This window comes from Copadichromis virginalis, linkage group LG7 (assembly GCF_057382275.1).
Source record: "Copadichromis virginalis isolate Kocher_CV1m ecotype Utaka linkage group LG7, C_Virginalis_male_GT1.1, whole genome shotgun sequence".
Lineage (NCBI taxonomy): Eukaryota > Metazoa > Chordata > Actinopteri > Cichliformes > Cichlidae > Copadichromis > Copadichromis virginalis.
The window spans coordinates 25,717,968-25,736,904 of NC_140624.1; the positions used below are offsets into that span (position 1 = coordinate 25,717,968).

General features: G+C 39.8%; 1 protein-coding gene and 1 long non-coding RNA gene across 3 annotated transcripts in view; one reads left to right on the plus strand and one right to left on the minus strand.

Moving 5' to 3' along the window:
- The window catches only part of LOC146705116 (chemokine-like protein TAFA-5), a 53,171-nt gene that overhangs the window by 24,364 nt on the left and 9,870 nt on the right, over positions 1 to 18,937 (plus strand). For both annotated transcript variants that reach the window (XM_085462703.1, XM_085462702.1), the window contains exons 2-3: positions 1,226 to 1,375; positions 8,468 to 8,595. In XM_085462703.1, coding sequence (XP_085318829.1) covers positions 1,226 to 1,375; positions 8,468 to 8,595 — 278 coding nt within the window. The remainder of the gene's footprint in view (positions 1 to 1,225; positions 1,376 to 8,467; positions 8,596 to 18,937) is intronic.
- Positions 1,258 to 13,816, minus strand: LOC146705117 (uncharacterized). The gene is made up of 3 exons (XR_014921286.1): positions 13,797 to 13,816; positions 8,440 to 8,558; positions 1,258 to 1,319 (listed from the first exon to the last, which is right to left on the minus strand). It is a non-coding gene; the product is annotated as an uncharacterized LOC146705117 (long non-coding RNA).

The window sequence follows — 18,937 nt, forward strand, 5'->3', positions numbered from 1 at the left end:
CTGCATAGGTGAAGGGGTGAGGGGTTGTATGGGCAAATTGTATGGGTCCCTACAAATGTTTTTCAAAGCCTTCATGTTAAAGTAGGAGCTTGAAAGCTCATTTCTCACATGAAAATCATGACATGATATGATTATTCAATTCAATTCAATTTTATTTATATAGCGCCAAATCACAACAAAAGTCGGCTCAAGGCGCTTCATAGATACAGAGAAAAACCCAACAATCATATGACCCCCTATGAGCAAGCACTTTGGCGACAGTGGAAAGGAAAAACTCCCTTTTAACAGGAAGAAACCTCCGGCAGAACCAGGCTCAGGGAGGGGCGGCCATCTGCTGCGACCGGTTGGGGTAAGAGAAGGAAGACAGGATAAAGACATGTTGTGGAAGAGAGACAGAGGTTAATAACAGATATGATTCAATGCAGAGAGGTCTGTTAATACATAGTGAGTGAGAAAGGTGACTGGAAAGGAAAAACTCAGTGCATCATGGGAATCCCCCGGCAGCCTACGTCTATTGCAGCATAACTAAGGGAGGATTCAGGGTCACCTGATCCAGCCCTAACTATATGCTTTAGCAAAAAGGAAAGTTTTAAGCCTAATCTTAAAAGTAGAGATTGTGTCTGTCTCCCGAATCCAAACTGGAAGCTGGTTCCACAGAAGAGGGGCCTGAAAACTGAAGGCTCTGCCTCCCATTCTACTTTTAAATACTCTAGGAACAACAAGTAGGCCTGCAGAGCGAGAGCGAAGTGCTCTAATAGGGTGATATGGTACTACAAGGTCATTAAGATAAGATGGGGCCTGATTATTATACAGCCACCGGTAACTTTCTTTAGGTACACTTGCTCGTACCAGATGGGACTCCTTTTACCTTCAGAACTACCTTAATTCTTTGCGGCATAGATGCAGCAAGGTTCACATTCATCAACTGTACAGCCAAATCTTCTATTCCATCATATCCCAAAGATGCTTTCTTGGACTTAGAGCTTGTGACTGAGCTTGTGACTGTGCAGATCATTTAAGTACCCTGAAGTCACTGTCATGTTCAGGAAACAAGTTTAGAGATGTTCTTAGCTTTGAAACTTTAAGCTGGAAGCTGAGTGTATTCAGTGAAAATAAAGTGTTAAAGATGTACAATTATCGTTAAAATAAACAGAATGTAAAACATTGTCATCAAAGTTAAATTGACCGATGAAGTTTATGGGATTTTCCTGCTCGCTTCCCTCAGGCCAGCTGGTAGCAGGGACCTGTGAGATTGTGACTCTGGACCGTGACAGCAGCCAGCCCAGGAGGACCATCGCACGGCAGACAGCTCGCTGCGCCTGCAAGAAGGAACAGATTGCTGGTACGACGAGAGCCAGACCAGCCTGTGTGGATGGTAAGATCCTCACTGTCCTCAGACGACTGCTGCTGACTGGTGAATACGATGAATAATATATAAAAATATATTATGTTAAATAAGACAATCAGTGAATCAGGAAAAAAAGTTTACATTTTGAATATCAAACCGTAAAAAGAGGTAGAAAATACCAGGTTTCATTTAACACCTTTTTGGCTACCACAAATGAACTAAGGAAATCCCAAAAAGTTGGTTATGTTCATCTGGACTCAGCGTTTTTAGTGTCTTCTTCAGTCTCAGCTGACTGCAGGTTTCCCCAACCCTATAATCAGCACAGTTACATGATGACCAAAACTTGCTCCATGACTAACAATGCGCTGTGAGGTCAGTTTTGTGAGTATGAATATGCAAATTTATATGCCCAGTGATCAATGGCAATGAGAACCATTCACAGAGAGTTGAGGAATGGGTCCAATCATAGCATTGTAAGTAAGTAAAAGATGTACCATTAAGTGTAATTTGTGTACACAAATGTGTCCATCTGTGTAGACATTTTTGTTCAGACAGGGGAGAGAGGTTTTTACCTACTCCAATCGACTAACTCCGTGTCACTGGAACTGGGTAACATATGCATTTTTCAGATTGTGGGAACAGAGCTCCGGCAGGAAGACAGCCTTTTCTTCGTCTGCCAGCAGACTCTGAACATGCTCTCCTTGCTGAACCATAAGGCCTCGGCCTCTGGTCCAAGATGGATGTTACCTTTTCACATAAATGGCTTCCATAACTCTTTGCTCAATCAAGCTTTGGAGTTTGAAAGCCACAGAGACTCATTGCTATTGATCAATGGTTACACATATGTCAATGATCGTGAAACCGACCTCATATTAGCAGTGGCATTTGTTTTGGTCATAATACAAATGAATCCAAAAAAAAAAAGCTTTGAGGCTGAATAGCAAACAGTAAAACAAACAGAAACGTTGGCCTGGTTTAATTTGACAACTTTTTAGCTGTTACAAATGAACTTAAAAAAAACTGGTTTCTTGTGTAGAAGTAACATTACATAACAGTGCGCTATACAAAAGTACTGCTTGCTGAAGGCACTTGGATGAGTGATGAAATATGTCTCCCACTGAGCACGCCACATCCAGATGAACAGAATCCGCTTTCTAGGATATAACTTAACTCATGGGAATAACATGTTTCTGTGTTTGGATACAAATTTCTGTACTTTACAGCTATAACATATGAAGGGTTAGCTGGATGACAAGATGAGCGTGCTTTTATAGCAAAGCTCTGACAGTATTGGTGATCTTACTTTTATTTGCTTATCTATAATCTTTGATTTGACTTTTCTATATTTTTTATTATGTTTACATTTGTTTATGTTTGTTTGAGCATTTGCTTTTGTCATTTCCTGTTTTTTGTTTGTTTTGTTTTTTATTGTATTTGTATAATTTATTTTTAGAGCATGCTATGGTAAATATGTTTGCTATGGCTGGCTGCATCTGTCTAATAGAATACTAGATAATAAAAGTGCAGTTGTGGTCAGAAGTTTATGTAAACTCATTATAGTTATTTGAGACTTTTATTTCTTTGAACTGTTTTTTTTCCAGGATGGAATGATCTTACAGCACGCATCTTTATTTACTTTAAATTTGTATTGCTCATGTTTGGGTTTATTTTGGATTTTCTCTAATCTATACAGGGTCAAAAGTATACATACACGTTTAAAATCTGTATATATGCATTCAGTTAAGTCTTTTAATAAGTGGTGTTGAAGATTCCACAATGATTTTTAATTTGACGATGCCTATTAAATTCTCTTTAGTCATCGCGATTGACTACAACTGGTAGTTTGTCAACATAAAAAGGACTTGTTTGACAGTATTTACTAGCTTAAGAACTTCAGATACAGGGTATCATTTAATTTCAAATTTGTTGGAATAGGTCTCCAATAGATATTTACTAAAATAATATAACATACTGTGAATAATTGTTTTTCTAGGAATATACAAAAAAAAAGACACAGGTATCGAACTCCAGGCCTCGAGGGCCGATGTCCTGCAGGTTTTGTGTCTTTGATCCAACACAGCTGATTCAAATGGCTAATTTACCTCCTCAGCATGTCTTGAAGTTCTCCAGAGGCCTGCTAATGAACTAATCATTTGATTCAGGTGTGTTGACCAAGGGTGAAATCTAAAACCTGCAGGACACCGGCCCTCGAGGCCTTTAGTTCGACACCCCTGTTCTAAGACAACAGATCAGTCCAGTACTTCTATTTTATGAGAAAACATAAGTGAAGCTTTCACTCTTCCAATTGTCTTCTTGAATGTGGAGTTCAGAAAGTCACTGCCTAGATGGATAAAGCCCAAAGTTTCTTTGCATTTCATCAGTAGCTGTCTCCTCTTTTGTCACGGCGTTTTGTATCCGTTTTAATTTGTATTCCTTGATTATTGTTATTCATGGTTTTGAGTTTGGTAGATGGTTTTCTGTTCATATTAAATTTATTGTGTTTTTTAGCTTCTAGTTACGGTCTCTGTGTCCTCCCTTTGCTCCACATTTCATTTCTTGCCTCCATGTTCCCTCTGTCTCCCCAGTCAGTCATGTCTCTCTGGCTACGTTCACACTGCAGGCGAAAGCGCAAGTTTGTATTTTCTCTTGTAATCTTAGGTTAAAAAAAAATATCTGCAGTTCTTGAGGGAAAAAAACTTTATTTAAAAATCAACTTTATTTAAAATTTAGATATTTATCTCATTATTTACTGGTTAACAGGAATAGAACTACAAGTTAAAAATGAAAAAGCATGACATCTTTGAGACCACAAACAAAGATTCTTTACAGTGTTCACACAAAACAACCTCTGAGCACTATATTTTTTAACACCAGACACTGCCCATCACCTGCTAATAGCATCCCTGTAGTGAATAGTGGAATACTTCAAGAAAACCTGCTCCAGAGCAGAGACTCAGGTGATGACATACCTTTCACCACCACAGTATCCTATTAAAACTGGTGTCTGTGTCCACGTAAAAGTTTAGCACAGATTTTTTAATTTCTAGCAAATTAAAAAACAAAACAAAACAAAAAAACCCTTTCTCAGTGTACTGTCGATGTGTCCACTTTAAAGTTTAGCACGGATTTTTTGTTTGCCTCATTTGCACTTCAGTCCTAACGTGTTCTTTCCTGTAGGATTGTCTCATTCTCTAGAGACAAAGGAGCAACCCTCCTTCAGGTCACCCTCTTTGATGAATGAAGTCATTACAAAATGGCCTCCTCGCTTTCTGGATAAATGAACTGTGCTTGGCGGTGGTGGATGGATCTGCATTGCAGTCATTAATTTGTCAGAGTAGTGATGCAGCGCTCACAGGTGTTCGGGTACTTACCGATACATGCTATTAATCCACTGATTCTCCATTTCACACTATTGATTCAAAGTCTCTTTCCTGTTTTCTACACTCTGCAACGTAATTCACCTTGAAATGCATTCATCCATCCTGTGTTGTTATTGGTTAGACATTAAGAGACTTTCAGGGGAATGTGGTATACATGAGGAAATAAAAACTACTAATTTAAACAAAAATTTAGTAAGAAATTCAATCATTTTTTTGATCTAAAAATCTAAAGTTTTGAAACCCCCTTTTTTTAAAACAATGCAGACATAATAATAGTAAGCAGATATTTAGAAAGCAATTCATGTTTTAGATTTAAATAACTAGGCTCTAATACAGTGTCTGATTATTATCAAATTACTGAACTTACAAAAAGCAAACCTCTAAGTGAAGCATTCCTATTATGTTCAAATTTTGTGTTGATCACTTTCTGTAAGTCTAGTTGTGGAAATCTTCACGTACAATTTCATCTTGGACGTTAAACTTGTGAGGAGGTCAACTTTGATGTTGAACTGACCCAAATTTCATGTCGAAGACAGATGCTAGTGCTGACAGCTTGGTCTCTGCCCATGATCCTGAGACCAAAAAAGGTTTTTTCAAGAGTAAGAGTCAAAATCCAAAGATGCTGCATTAAGTCAGGAGCACGACTGAGCTCACACTTAGTTTTTCCAAATTCATGGAGCTATGGACCATGAAACTGTCCTCCATCCATCCTCTTCTGATTTTCTTCATTCATCAGCTCCTCAAGGTACTCCTTCCATCTTTTTAACACAGTCTTCTCACTGCTCATCTCAATAGCCACATCGTTAATCACCCTAATCTTCTGCACATCTTTTCCAGCTTGATACAAGTCCTTTACTCCTCAACATCACATACAACTCAATATAAGCCTTTTCCTTTGTCTTTGCTACCTCTCTGTTTCCCATACGCCTAAACTCCCAGTACTCTTGTCTACTTTTTTCATCTCTTTGGCTAATCGACTTTTTCTTTGCTTTTTCCTCTTCCTTCAGATCCTTTCCTTTGTTTGGTCATACCATACCAAGTCTGCTTGTCTTTGTTCCTTTTTCCAGAGGATACATCAAATACCGTGTTTCCCTCAGCACTTCAGGGGTACTTTCCCAGTCATCTGGTAAATGGCCTGTATTTGTATAGCGCTTTACTAGTCCCAAAGGACCCCAAAGCGCTTTACATATCCAGTCATCCACACATTCACACACTGGTGATGGCAAGCTACATTGTAGCCACAGCCACCCTGGGGCGCACTGACAGAGGCGAGGCTGCCGGACACTGGCGCCACCGGGCCCTCTAACCACCACCAGTAGGCAACGGGTGAAGTGTCTTGCCCAAGGACACAACGACCGAGACTGTCCAAGCCGAGGCTTGAACCAGCAACCTTCCAATTACAAGGCGAACTCCCAACTCTTGAGCCACGATCGTGGTAACCACTCAGAGCCCATCTCAACTCCTCAATGAACTCTGTGCAATATTTTTCCTTCCGCTTCCACCAATTTATCCTTAACTTTAGAAATCAAGAAGAAGGCGAAGTCATCCTACACACTACAGATGATATTGCTAGTATACATTCAATATGACAACAAATGATTTTTCATTTATTCCTATTAATGATACCAGGAACAAGAAAATATACTCCATTTCCAACAAAGGCCAGAAATCTTTATAGAGATTTATATTTTAAATTACAACCATACTAATCTTTGTAATTTTTCCTAAACCTAAATTCTAATAATAAGATTTTCAATAAAAATGAGCTGCTGAAGCTGAACTGTTTCCTCCTCCTGAAGGATCTCTCCATCTGGATAGAGGTGTGAGGGGATGTAAGAATGGCTGAGCAATGCTACTGTTGTTCAGTAGGAAATTGGTTTGATAATTGGGGACTCACAGGCTATCACAATCACACCACTGCTCCAATGGGCGAACTGATTACCAGGTTATGTATTACAGGCCTCTACAGTCTTTCATTTTCTTTGTGTTTCCCCAGACATGGCTCAGAGTGTGTGTAATTTAGTGCCAGGAATGAGAGCAAGAACTGAAAGACTGGGTCAGTAAAGAATCACTTCAAACAGCAGGAATATCCCTGCAAGTGAAGTGGTGTGTGTGTGTGTGTGTGTGTGTGTGTGTGTGTGTGTGTGTGTGTGTGTGTGTGTGTGTGTGTGTGTGTTTTCCACATAGTGCTGATAACTCAGGTCATTCTATTTTACATAATATATTAGAATATATTATATGGCATGTCATAAGCTTTGTTCATGCTATGTCATGCTACATTAATTATGCACACTGCATTAGATTACCTTTATGCACACTGCATTAGATTACCTTTATGTTGCATTTATTGGCCACAACATTAAACCCACTTGCCTGGTAAGTAACCCTCATGCTCCCACAGCTGCTTTCACTTGTCCAGATATGCACTCTGCAAGACCTCTTAAAGATCTACTGTAATAGTATTAGCAGCACATCCTTTAAGACCTTTAGGATATTTAATAAGATTGTGATTGGGGGGATTTTTAGGTTAAACCTCTTATGTTCTTTGTTATGTTTTTGAAGGAGATTTTTATTGTTGTTGTTGTTGTTGTTGTTGTTGTTGTTGTTGTTGTTGTTGTTGTTGTATGCCCAAGAGAGAAAAAAAAATAACCCTCACAATAAAATCTAGAAAAGAATGTCTACAAAAAAAAAAGAACCAAAGTGTTCAAATGGCCCAGGCGATGTGCAGACCTCAACCCAACTGAAATATTGTTGCATTTAAACAGATGACGCAAACCTCAATGAACTGAAACAATTTTGTAAAGAGGAGTGGACCAAAATCCCTCTATCACTCAATGATGACATTGTAAAGAAAATGGTTACTTTGAGTTATTGCTGCTAAAGATGGTTTTACGAGCTGTTGAATTATGAGCAAAGTTTTAAACTGGACTCCAGTTTCTTTGAAAACTTTTTCACATGTCATTAGCTGTAGAGTGTAGAGTGACTGCTTTTGCCTTTCATTCTGATCATCTGGTAAGGCCCAAATTACCATGATATTTATGCACATGATGAGTGCATGTAAATGTCTGACTAATGTTCATCTTTATTTATTTTTACCCTTGACACCTTTTCCTCACATTTCCTTTGCATAATGAGAAACATTAAATTATTTTGTGTTGTCCACTTATAGTGTTTAATTGAAAACACATACAGCTGTTAATAACAGATGTTTGATGGTCTTCTTTCGACATGATCCAGAGTCACACACATCTGACTGAAAATGCTGGACAGAGGTTAACTATCACAGAACCCTTGTTACTCTACATCTGCTGCAACATTGTTTTAAAGGGTTATTTCACCAATGTTTACCATAAAGCCCTTGGTATTTCTTGTTATATTTTGTATGTGTATCTTAATAAAATTGTCAATGTTCTGTAAAGACTGTGCATGAGTAGCTTGGTATGTTCAACAATTATTTACACTCTATGCAAACACTGCAAACTCAGAGTGCCATTGCAGAATATAGATTACAGATTATGTAGAATTTTCAAATACAGTTGTGTATCTGCACTTATTTCTTCATTATTAACAGTAGGAGTAAAAGGAGAAACATCAACAAGAATAAAATCATCATTTATGATAAAGGAGATGGGGGGGTTGTTCAGCCATAAGATGCTGATGAAAAAACACAAATAACGTAAAAACTTAAAATTGAAGCTCAAGCATACTTACCTCTTCTTCCTCTTGTCGTCCTCCTCAGTTCGTATCATCACGAGTCGACAGTGGTGTGAGATGACTCCATGCTTAGAGGATGAAGGCTGTAATCTCCTGGTCAATCAGTCAGGCTGGACCTGCACTCAACCAGGAGGCAGAGTGAAAACCACCACGGTGAGAAAACAAGATTAGCTGACAAATACAAACACACTTACCACTGAAAAAATGGTGATTTGAACATATTTGCAAAACATACTGGAAATTGATTTCACCACTTTAGCTGCATGTAGTAACAGAAAGTATAGAAGCAAAACCTGTTGTATTGTTCAAGGAGTCATCCTATTTTTACAAAACTGTGAATCACAGAGTTTAAGTAAGCTCCAAACATGGGAACTTAAATTGTAAGAATGAAGAAAGCTGTACACCCTACCTCAGGTGTGCAGTCTTTATTGGTGCAAGTTTACTGTGAAGGAGGAGCTATTTTTCCCCCCAGTTGTCAACAGCCTTCCAACAGATGTAATTTGGAGTAATCATTTTATAATTTTTTTCTCTTTTAAATACCTTATGAAAAACAAATTCCCATATTTCATACACAGTTCAGCTTTGTTGTCCATGAAAAATATAATGTCAGGTTCACCGTGAGTCTTGTCAAAAGTAATTTTGAGAATTATATTAACAATCCTTGAGCAGAAACTGGAAAAAAAAAAAAAACAACCCAACAATAATGAGTTAAAACAGGGAACATTTTTGAATTAATATAACTTCATTCTTCCCATCTGAATGTTCATTGGTCTAATGAAGATCTAAATTTGTGTTGTTCAGGTTTTTTTTGTTTAATTCATTACAATCTTCAGCTACTTTTACCCATGTTTTTGTAACAGAATGAAATTAACCTGGTTCAACAAATTAAGTTTCTGTTTATCGAGTTTTTAACAAGGCTGGTTAAGTAGCAGCACTCAAATGCATGATTCAGAAACACAAAGGGTAAATTAAAGGTAGTTTCATTAAACTAAAAAGTCCAAAACAAGGAAAATCCAAACTTCACAGCAGAGAGCACAAACTGCAAGGGAAGACACAACCACAAGGCACTACATTACAAACAATATATACACATCAGGGAAACACCAGGGAACATAGCTGAATGGAATCTGATTAACGAGACAAGGGGACCCAAAACTAAACGCAATCCACTCGAGATGAGGGGCTATCAAAATAAAACAGGAAGTAACAAAGACTGAGACCAGTAATAAAACATATGAACGTGATACAGTGACAGGCAATAAATAAACATGAAGACATGATTGACTGACGAGACAGAAAGGGAAAGATGATGATAACAAAAGGCTACATAACCTTATAAAAATACAGACTGGAACCAAAGGGAGACAAACATAATCCATGAACCAGAAATATAGATAACAATCTCAGAGGCACAAGGAGGAACAAACCTCAAAAAAGTTCAAAGAGCTTGAACATAAATCATCTCTTACTGTAAAAAAATAAATAAATAAAATAAAAGAAGAATGATGCGTCCACAATAAATTTCAAATCAATGGGTCAAAGACTCAGCACCATGATAGTTTTTCGTTGTATGATTGTTGGGTTCATTCAACTTTTCCTGAGGTAATGTCATTCAGTACCATGGAGACAAAATAATTTAAGACCAAAGCCTTCTAGTTTTTGATGCCCCGTAGCTCCTAATTATAGCTCTTGTAATTATTTCCATTTTTAACAGTAATTTCAACAAATGCTGTTCAGTCTTTTTTTCCTTTTCAGACAATTGCAGGCAAAATATTTCAGCTTTCAGTACTCACATGTAATGTTTGCCAGAAAATTCATTCAACACTGATTTTAATCTGTCTCTCTTCTTACTCTTGTCCCATTGCTTTCCACACCTTTGTTGTAGATACACTATTTACACCAATGCTGTCATTTTTTCCAGTAAACCTTTTATGCCTTTAAAAATAAAATAAAAAACCTGGAAAAAACATAAAAGATCCTTAAAATTCCTTCTCCATTCAAGTAAATGAGAAGGCTACAGTAAAGAAAAGTTGAAACAACCTCCTTTTTAATTTCCGCTCTCCTGACCACATTTTTAATGCTAAGCAAACAAAACAATTATTCAGATCTGCACACTTTAAAGCACCTCAATAGAATTTGTGGCAAATCTAGATGAGCATAAACATGTTTTACAGTTAAAGAATATGAAACTGTTAATGCTATGAACCTTTTAAAAAATTAAAGCCCCTTCTTAATTTTAGAAAAATAAAAGTATGCTCAGAATATCTCTGATTTTAAAAATGTTAAATGTTGCCAGTTAGCTATTGGAGTTCATGACCATGTTAAGATAAGCCTCAAATTAAATTTGCTTTTCAACCTTTTACAATAGAAATGTCAATTTCTGTTTCTCTCCAGATGTTTTAAACCAGTTTAAAGGAGAAACATCACAGTTTTAAATATTTAACACAAAAACCAAGACGGAGGTCATTTTGAGGCCATTTTAAAAATAGTGTAACTCTCTGCAATTAAACTCCATGATCTCGTTTCATTACTTTTTCAAAAATTGAATTATTCATTATATAGTGAATTTGGGGGTAATAGGGATAGAAAGATGACAATGTCATTTTGACCATATAGAAATTGGTATAAAAAGGTAATTTTGCCTAGCCAGACTGCCTAGCCACACCTAGGTTGCTGGTTGCACAGAGCAGCAGGGGAGCCATAGATGAAGTGAGCAGAAGTCGGACAGGTTTCAGTCCCAAACAGGAGAAAAGCTGAGAGGCTCAAAGGCTGCCGACTGAGGTGCAGCACTGTGGATGCTTAATGAAAGAGAAAGGCTGCATATCCAATGAAGCACAGGCAGTTGTAGATGGTGTGAGAAACTTTTACTGTTGTACTTTTACAGTAAATAATGTATTAAAATGTGTCCTAATTTTGAGGTCAGTTTTAAAATGCAGACAATGACCTGTTCAATAAATTTAGCAGTGAGAGTTTTTCTTCATTTATTGTTGTAGTTTTTTTTTGTTTTTTTTTAGTGTAACTAATGCCACCTGTTATCCAAAATTCACTTTTGACTTTTTCCATAATTATCTTCTTCTATATCAATTATTTAGATGTAAAATTTGCTTATTGGTGAATTTTACATACATACAATACATATTTACCTTTATGATGTGTAATGAAATAACCATTCGTGAAACCTACGACATTTTCAGAAACTTAATCTTTAATACTTATTTTGTCTAATCTTGCTTATGAATAGAAAAAATATGAAAATTAACAGCTTAACGTCTTCAAGAAATGACCTCTTTGGCATTACAGTTGTTGCTATGGGATGGGATCTCTACATCAAGCATCCCACATCAACCCTCTCCATGTTCTCCTTCACTCCTGCACATCCATAAACCTTCCTCCTCCTTACCAGCTGCATATTCAACATCCAGCCCTCTGCACATGCCCAGACCGTCTCAACCCTGCCTTTCTAAGTTTGAGTCCTAACTGCTCAACCTGAGCTGCCCCTCTAATATTCTCATTTCTAACCTTTTCCATTGAGGAACTTTTACTTTACAGCCATAATTTTACCCTCAGATCACAGAGGAAAAAGTTTTCTTTCTAACAAGGTTTTTTTTTTTTTAAGCCAACAGATGTAGACTTTTTGAACTGGAGGAATGTGAGTGAGGGGAAAACTACCTAATATATCTTTATTATATTATATTATATTATATTATATTATATTATATTATATTATATTATATTATATTATATTATATTATCATGGACTTTTGGAGAAAGACGGAAAGCTTTTTTTTATCTAATTTATCTCAAACATGCTTACAAAAAACAAACATACCTAGAGAAACTTCTTGGGATCTTCCAAATTTGTAAAACAGACGTCGGGCTAGCGATTTTGCAAGCCCTGTATCTGATTGAGGAATCACTCATCTTTGGAAAAGAGAGTTTATTACAGAGAAATGGCTCTTTCCAAAATAAAAGCTATACTATACGCTTCTTCTGGGCTATATTCTCAGCAGCATATTGTAGCGGGTCAGGGCTGTTCGGGGTTCTGTTTGTACAGTTATGTTTTGTTTATGTTGCCATAGTGACGGGTGACGCCCTCTCGCTGCGACGGTGTGTCCTTCCGGGGGCAGAGGGCGCCCTGTGTGTTGTTGTTGTTGCTGTGCGGTTGCTGCGCTGAGTAGTTAGCTAGCGGCAGTGTTCTTCTACAGATGTCAATAAACGGCTGTGCTCCCTGGCTAGCTCACGGGAAGCAATACCAAACGACACCTCCGTCTCCTCGTTGTCTGAGCTCGCCACATTGGTGTCAGAAGTGGGATGATGGTGGCACCCCATGTTCTGACCCTAGTGACTTTTCCCCGCCGGTCGTGACCGGCCGGTGCGCCAGAAGAAGGCACCTGGACATTTGCAGGACTTTGTGTGGGGTAATGGGGTCGTCGGGGACGACTGACCCCTTAGTTGGGGGCTATGTAGCGGGTCAGGGCTGTTCGGGGTTCTGTTTGCACAGTTATGTTTTGTTTATGTTGCCATAGTGACGGGTGATGCCCTCTCGCTGCGACGGTGTGTCCTTCCGGGGTCAGAGGGCGCCCTGTGTATTGTTGTTGCTGTGCGGTTGCCGTGCTGAGCAGTTAGCTAGCGGCAGTGTTCTTCTGCAGATGTCAATAAAGGGCTGTGCTCCCTGGCTAGCTCACGGGAAGCAAGACTAAACGACACCTCCGTCTCCACCTTGTCTGAGCTCGCCACAATATTAAACATATCAGGTCCCCATAAGGAGAATCATGTGCTAACGGCTGTCTAAATGACTCGGGTAAAGTTTGTAGCATGCATGCTTGTTGTTTTTGTCTTCTTCCACTTGTCTTTGCACTAGGATGATGTCGGTGTAAATGTGCAGTCATATTCGTTGTGTTCCCACTAGCGCTGTCAGCGTTAATCTCGTTGAAATGACGTTAACGCCACAACACGGCAAATCTCAGTGCGTGGGGCTAAACGGCCAACACATTAACGAGCTAACTGCGCTAACACACTAGTGCGTGGCACATCCAACATATGCCATGGTCCTGGGCCATGTGGGCCCAGTATTCTTAGTTTTCATGTATTTTTGTATTTCGTTCTTTATTTAGGCCATGTTTCCTGAGTTGCCCTGTTGTGTTGTTCCCTAAGTGTTTTCCCTTCGTGACTCTTACCCCCTGTGTGCCCCTCTGTGTATTTATGAGCCCTCGTCTCTCTTTGTGTTTTATTCTATGTTTTCCCCAGCCCGGTGTTTTCCCCGTGCTCTCTCTGTACTTCCTGTTTTACTTTGCCCGTCTCCCGTTAGTGTTGCGTTCACTCCTGCCGTGTCTTGTTATGATTATCAGTGTCACCTGTGTTCCCCGTGTGCTCCCACTTCCATCGTTAACCCTCTGTGTATTTATGTCTGCGTCTTCCTCAGTTCTGTGTCGCGTTCTCCCTCATGCTGTGTGTGATTCCCCCTGTGTTTCCTGGTGAGCTTTATGTTAGTTTTTCCCAGATTAGTTTTTCCTATTATCTTTTGTCAGCAATAAAGCTGCATTTTGAGTTTATCCCCTGAGTCCGTGAGTTTGCATTTTGGGTCCTCATCCTGCCTGCCACACAGCGACCATGACAACATACTGTTTTACTTTAGTCAATGACGCGCCTACCTTCAGGGTCATACGTCACATGAAAACCAAAATAATTCCAAACGCCAGATCTGAATGAGGGTCGGGGAGGTTCAATTTTCCATGTTGCAAGGAGAGCTTAACTTCTGTCTCGCTAGCTTGCCCTGCGCTCTTCCTTCTGACGATGCTGTCTGTGTTGAGCGCTCAGTGGATCTGCGCTTGACAGTGCAGCCTAGGCAGAGTAGTCGAACGCAGATTCACTGAGCGCTCAACACAGACAGCATCGTCAGAAGGAAAGTTGATAAAATAAATTACAAATTTTGTATTGTTCGATACATATGCGTACCGAACCGAAAGCACTGTATCGAACGGTTCAATATCCATACGAGTATCGTTGCACCCCTAGTAGAAAAGGATCCTGGTGTAGAAAGTAATATTAAATATATTCTAACAACAGCTTATCAAGCTTAAACGTGCTGCTGTTGTTCAGCCGCTGGTTTCCTCTTTCTGGTGCAAAGTGGGACAAAAACAAACAAGAGAGATGGACTCGCGACAGAAAAGCCGATCAGCTGATCATTAAGCAGTTTCATGATTGGAGAGGGAGAAAGAGAGAAGAGGCAGTAGCTCCATAAATCGGTTGTTAAGCTTAACGTGGGAATGCTGTACAAACATTCAGAGATGGACTTACACACTTGCTTTACTTCTCTCGGGGATAACTTTGTCGGAGATGAAATGCCGGGTTGCTAGCGAAGCTCCAAATGCTCAACCAGACCACTGACAGGTCTGGCAGGCCACAGCCGCTCTATCACGTGATGCATACTGCTCCGAAGTGCTAAGGTTATGAGGCGAGCTACAGCGTGTTGCAAGTTTTGTGAGGTGCTTTCCTGATATTTAATGGATCGGATTACATTTTTTATTTCTCTCTGATATCCGATCCAGTAATTTAGGTCAGTATCGGACTAATACCGATATGTAATATCGGATCGGTCCATCTATAGTTAATGCCAGATAAGGTTTTGAACTCTGCAACTATTGAGTCAACAGAATGTGGGTGACTTTTATGCACTTTGGGTCTCAGCACTCTTTGATCCTATTTTGTAAATTTTAATGGTCTGTCACTTCATGGCTGAGATGGTCCAACAGACTTCCACTTTGCAATAATACCACTAATAGGTGATTTCAGAGTATGTAGGAGGAAGGAAACTGACTTGTTGCAAGGGTGGCATTTTATGTGCCAATGGGTCCACATGGTAGGATTTGTAAAGAATTTATTCGTAAATCAGGGTGGAAAATAAGTATTTGGTCAATAATACAACTCAATACTTTGTAACATAACCTTTGTTGGCAATAACAGAGATCAAACGTTTACTATAGGTCTTTACCAGGTTTGCACACACAGTAGCTGGTATTTTGGCCCATTCCTCCATGCAGATCTTCTCGAGAGCAGTGATGTTTTGGGGCTGTCGCCGAGCAACACGGACTTTCAACTCCCGCCACAGATTTTCTATGGGGTTGAGGTCTGGAGACTGGCTAGGCCACTCCAGGACTTTCAAATGCTTCTTACGGAGCCACTCCTTTGTTGCCCGGGCGGTGTGTTTTGGATCATTGTCATGTTGGAAGACCCAGCCTCGTTTCATCTTCAAAGTTCTCACTGATGGAAGGAGGTTTTGGCTCAAAATCTCACGATACATGGCCCCATTCATTCTGTCCTTAACACGGATCAGTCGTCCTGTCCCCTTGGCAGAAAAACAGCCCCATAGCATGATGTTTCCACCCCCATGCTTCACAGTAGGTATGGTGTTCTTGGGATGCAACTCAGTATTCTTCTTCCTCCAAACACGACGAGTTGAGTTTATACCAAAAAGTTCTACTTTGGTTTCATCTGACCACATGACATTCTCCCAATCCTCTGCTGTATCATCCATGTGCTCTCTGGCAAACTTCAGACGGGCCTGGACATGCACTGGCTTCAGCAGCGGAACACGTCTGGCACTGCGGGATTTGATTCCCTGCCGTTGTAGTGTGTTACTGATGGTGACCTTTGTTACTTTGGTCCCAGCTCTCTGTAGGTCATTCACCAGGTCCCCCCGTGTGGTTCTGGGATCTTTGCTCACCGTTCTCATGATCATTTTGACCCCACGGGATGAGATCTTGCGTGGAGCCCCAGATCGAGGGAGATTATCAGTGGTCTTGTATGTCTTCCATTTTCTGATGATTGCTCCCACAGTTGATTTTTTCACACCAAGCTGCTTGCCTATTGTAGATTCACTCTTCCCAGTCTGGTGCAGGTCTACAATACTTTTCCTGGTGTCCTTCGAAAGCTCTTTGGTCTTGGCCATGGCGGAGTTTGGAGTCTGACTGTTTGAGGCTGTGGACAGGTGTCTTTTATACAGATGATGAGTTCAAACAGGTGCCATTCATACAGGTAACGAGTGGGGGACAGAAAAGCTTCTTACAGAAGACGTTACAGGTCTGTGAGAGCCAGAGATTTTCCATGTTTGAGGTGACCAAATACTTATTTTCCACCCTAATTTACGAATAAATTCTTTACAAATCCTACCATGTGAATTCATGGATTTTTTTTTCACATTCTGTCTCTCACAGTTGAAGTGTACCTCTGGTGCAAATTACTGACCTCTGTCATCATTTTAAGTGGGGGAACTTGCACAATCGGTGGCTGACTAAATACTTTTTTGCCCCACTGTATCTCAGCAGGATTTAAACATATGTTGGTTGGGTGAATTAAGATGCTATAAGTTATTCAATATTAATGGGATAAGTTGTGATTTGTGTTTGCTTTAGAGGTGAAATAAATAGAAACAGAGCTCATTATTTGTCATCACCAGCCACAATTCATCATAAAGCAATTATGTTGGGAAAAAAGCTGCCTGCTTTCCAGTTTACTCTCAGCTGTGGTGTTTATCATGGAAATGGCAGATAAAACACACAGACACTAATGACGGGAGCCGGTATATGACATTGTAGAGCAGTAATGTATTTTAAACTAGCGTGTAACACAGTTAAGCTCATATCTGTCATCTCTGTCACTTACAGGTGCAAGCTACAGATGACACTGTTATGTTATTAAGACATGAAGATTTGTAGATTTAATCTTGTTTTATTGCATCTTGTAATAAAACAAGTTTAAATTGCAGGGGCACACACAAGAAACAATATACAGATTTCACATTATAGTCGGAGCATTTGAATGTAAGGATATGTGGTTACAGTTTGCTGAAGTAATGTATAAGATAAGATAAGATAAGATAACCTTTATTAGTCCCACACGTGGGAAATTTGTTTTGTCACAGCAGGAAGTGGACAGTGCAAAAGTTATGACGCAAAAATTAGAATACAATAAGAATAAATACAGTACACAGCTGTACAGAATAGAATAAAATAATATACTATATACAGTAGAATAAAATAGAATAAAAATATACAATAAGATAAAAATAGAATACGAATGCTATATACAACTGAGTAAAAATACAACGATGCCAGAAAGGATTATTGCACTTAGTGTTGTATGTTAGATGACCACTGTAAGTCAATAAGGAATGAAGTATAACTAACCTGCAAGTCTACTAAACAGTACAAGATTGTTTTAATGATTATTTTTAGAGGGTTTTTTTAGAAAGTTTTATATTTCTGAGAACTCTGCTTTCTAAAATTTGTCTGTATTTGTTTCATTGGATCTAAGAAGCGTAGTAAAGGTCTCCATCTCAGCTTCTACTTATATTATGTCAACTGCCTGGATCACCGTGTTCTCAGTGAATGGCGGATTTTATTTCTTTTCTGTTAATTGTGTATATGTATATATGGTGTATATATATATATATATATATATATATATATATATATATATATATATATAGCCCATAGCACAAGTTACCATCAAGTGCGGGATCTACCAAGGAGATGCTCTGTCCCCACTGCTGTTCTGCATAGGCCTGAACCCCCTCAGTGAGATCATTAACAAGACTGGCTACGGATACCGACTACGGAACGGAGCAGTTGTCAGCCACCTCCTGTACATGGATGACATCAAGCTGTATGCCAAGAGTGAACGAGACATCGATTCACTGATCCACACTACCAGGCTATACAGCAATGACATTGGAATGTCGTTCGGACTGGAGAAGTGTAGTCGGATGGTAACAAAGAGAGGGAAGGTAGTCAGAACTGAGGGGATTGAACTACCAGAAGGCAACATTGCAGACATAGAGGACAGTTACAAGTACCTGGGGATCCCGCAGGCAAATGGGAACCATGAAGAGGCCGCTAGAAAGGCTGCAACCACCAAGTACCTGCAGAGGGTCAGGCAAGTCCTGAGGAGTCAGCTGAATGGTAAGAACAAGATCCGGGCCATCAACACATACGCCCTGCCCGTGATCAGGTACCGTGCTGGGGTAATAAGCTGGCCAAAGGAGGAGATAGAAGCCACTGACATAAAGACAAGAAAGCTCCTGACCATGCATGGAGGGTTTCACCCCAAGTCCAGCACCCTGAGGCTGTACGCTAAGCGGAAGGAAGGGGGCCGGGGACTGGTGAGTGTCAGCACCACAGTCCAGGATGAGACAAGGAACATCCAAGAATACATTGGGAAGATGGCCCCAACTGACCGAGTGCTCAGTGAATACCTCAGGCAGCAGAAACCCAAGAAAGAGGAGGGAGACGAGGAACCATCATGGAAGGACAGGCCCCTGCACGGTATGTACCACCGGCAGATAGAGGAGGTGGCTGATATCCAGAAATCCTACCAGTGGCTGGACAAAGCTGGACTGAAAGACAGCACAGAGGCACTAATCATGGCAGCACAAGAACAAGCTCTGAGCACAAGATCCATAGAGGCTGGGGTCTATCACACCAGGCAAGACCCCAGG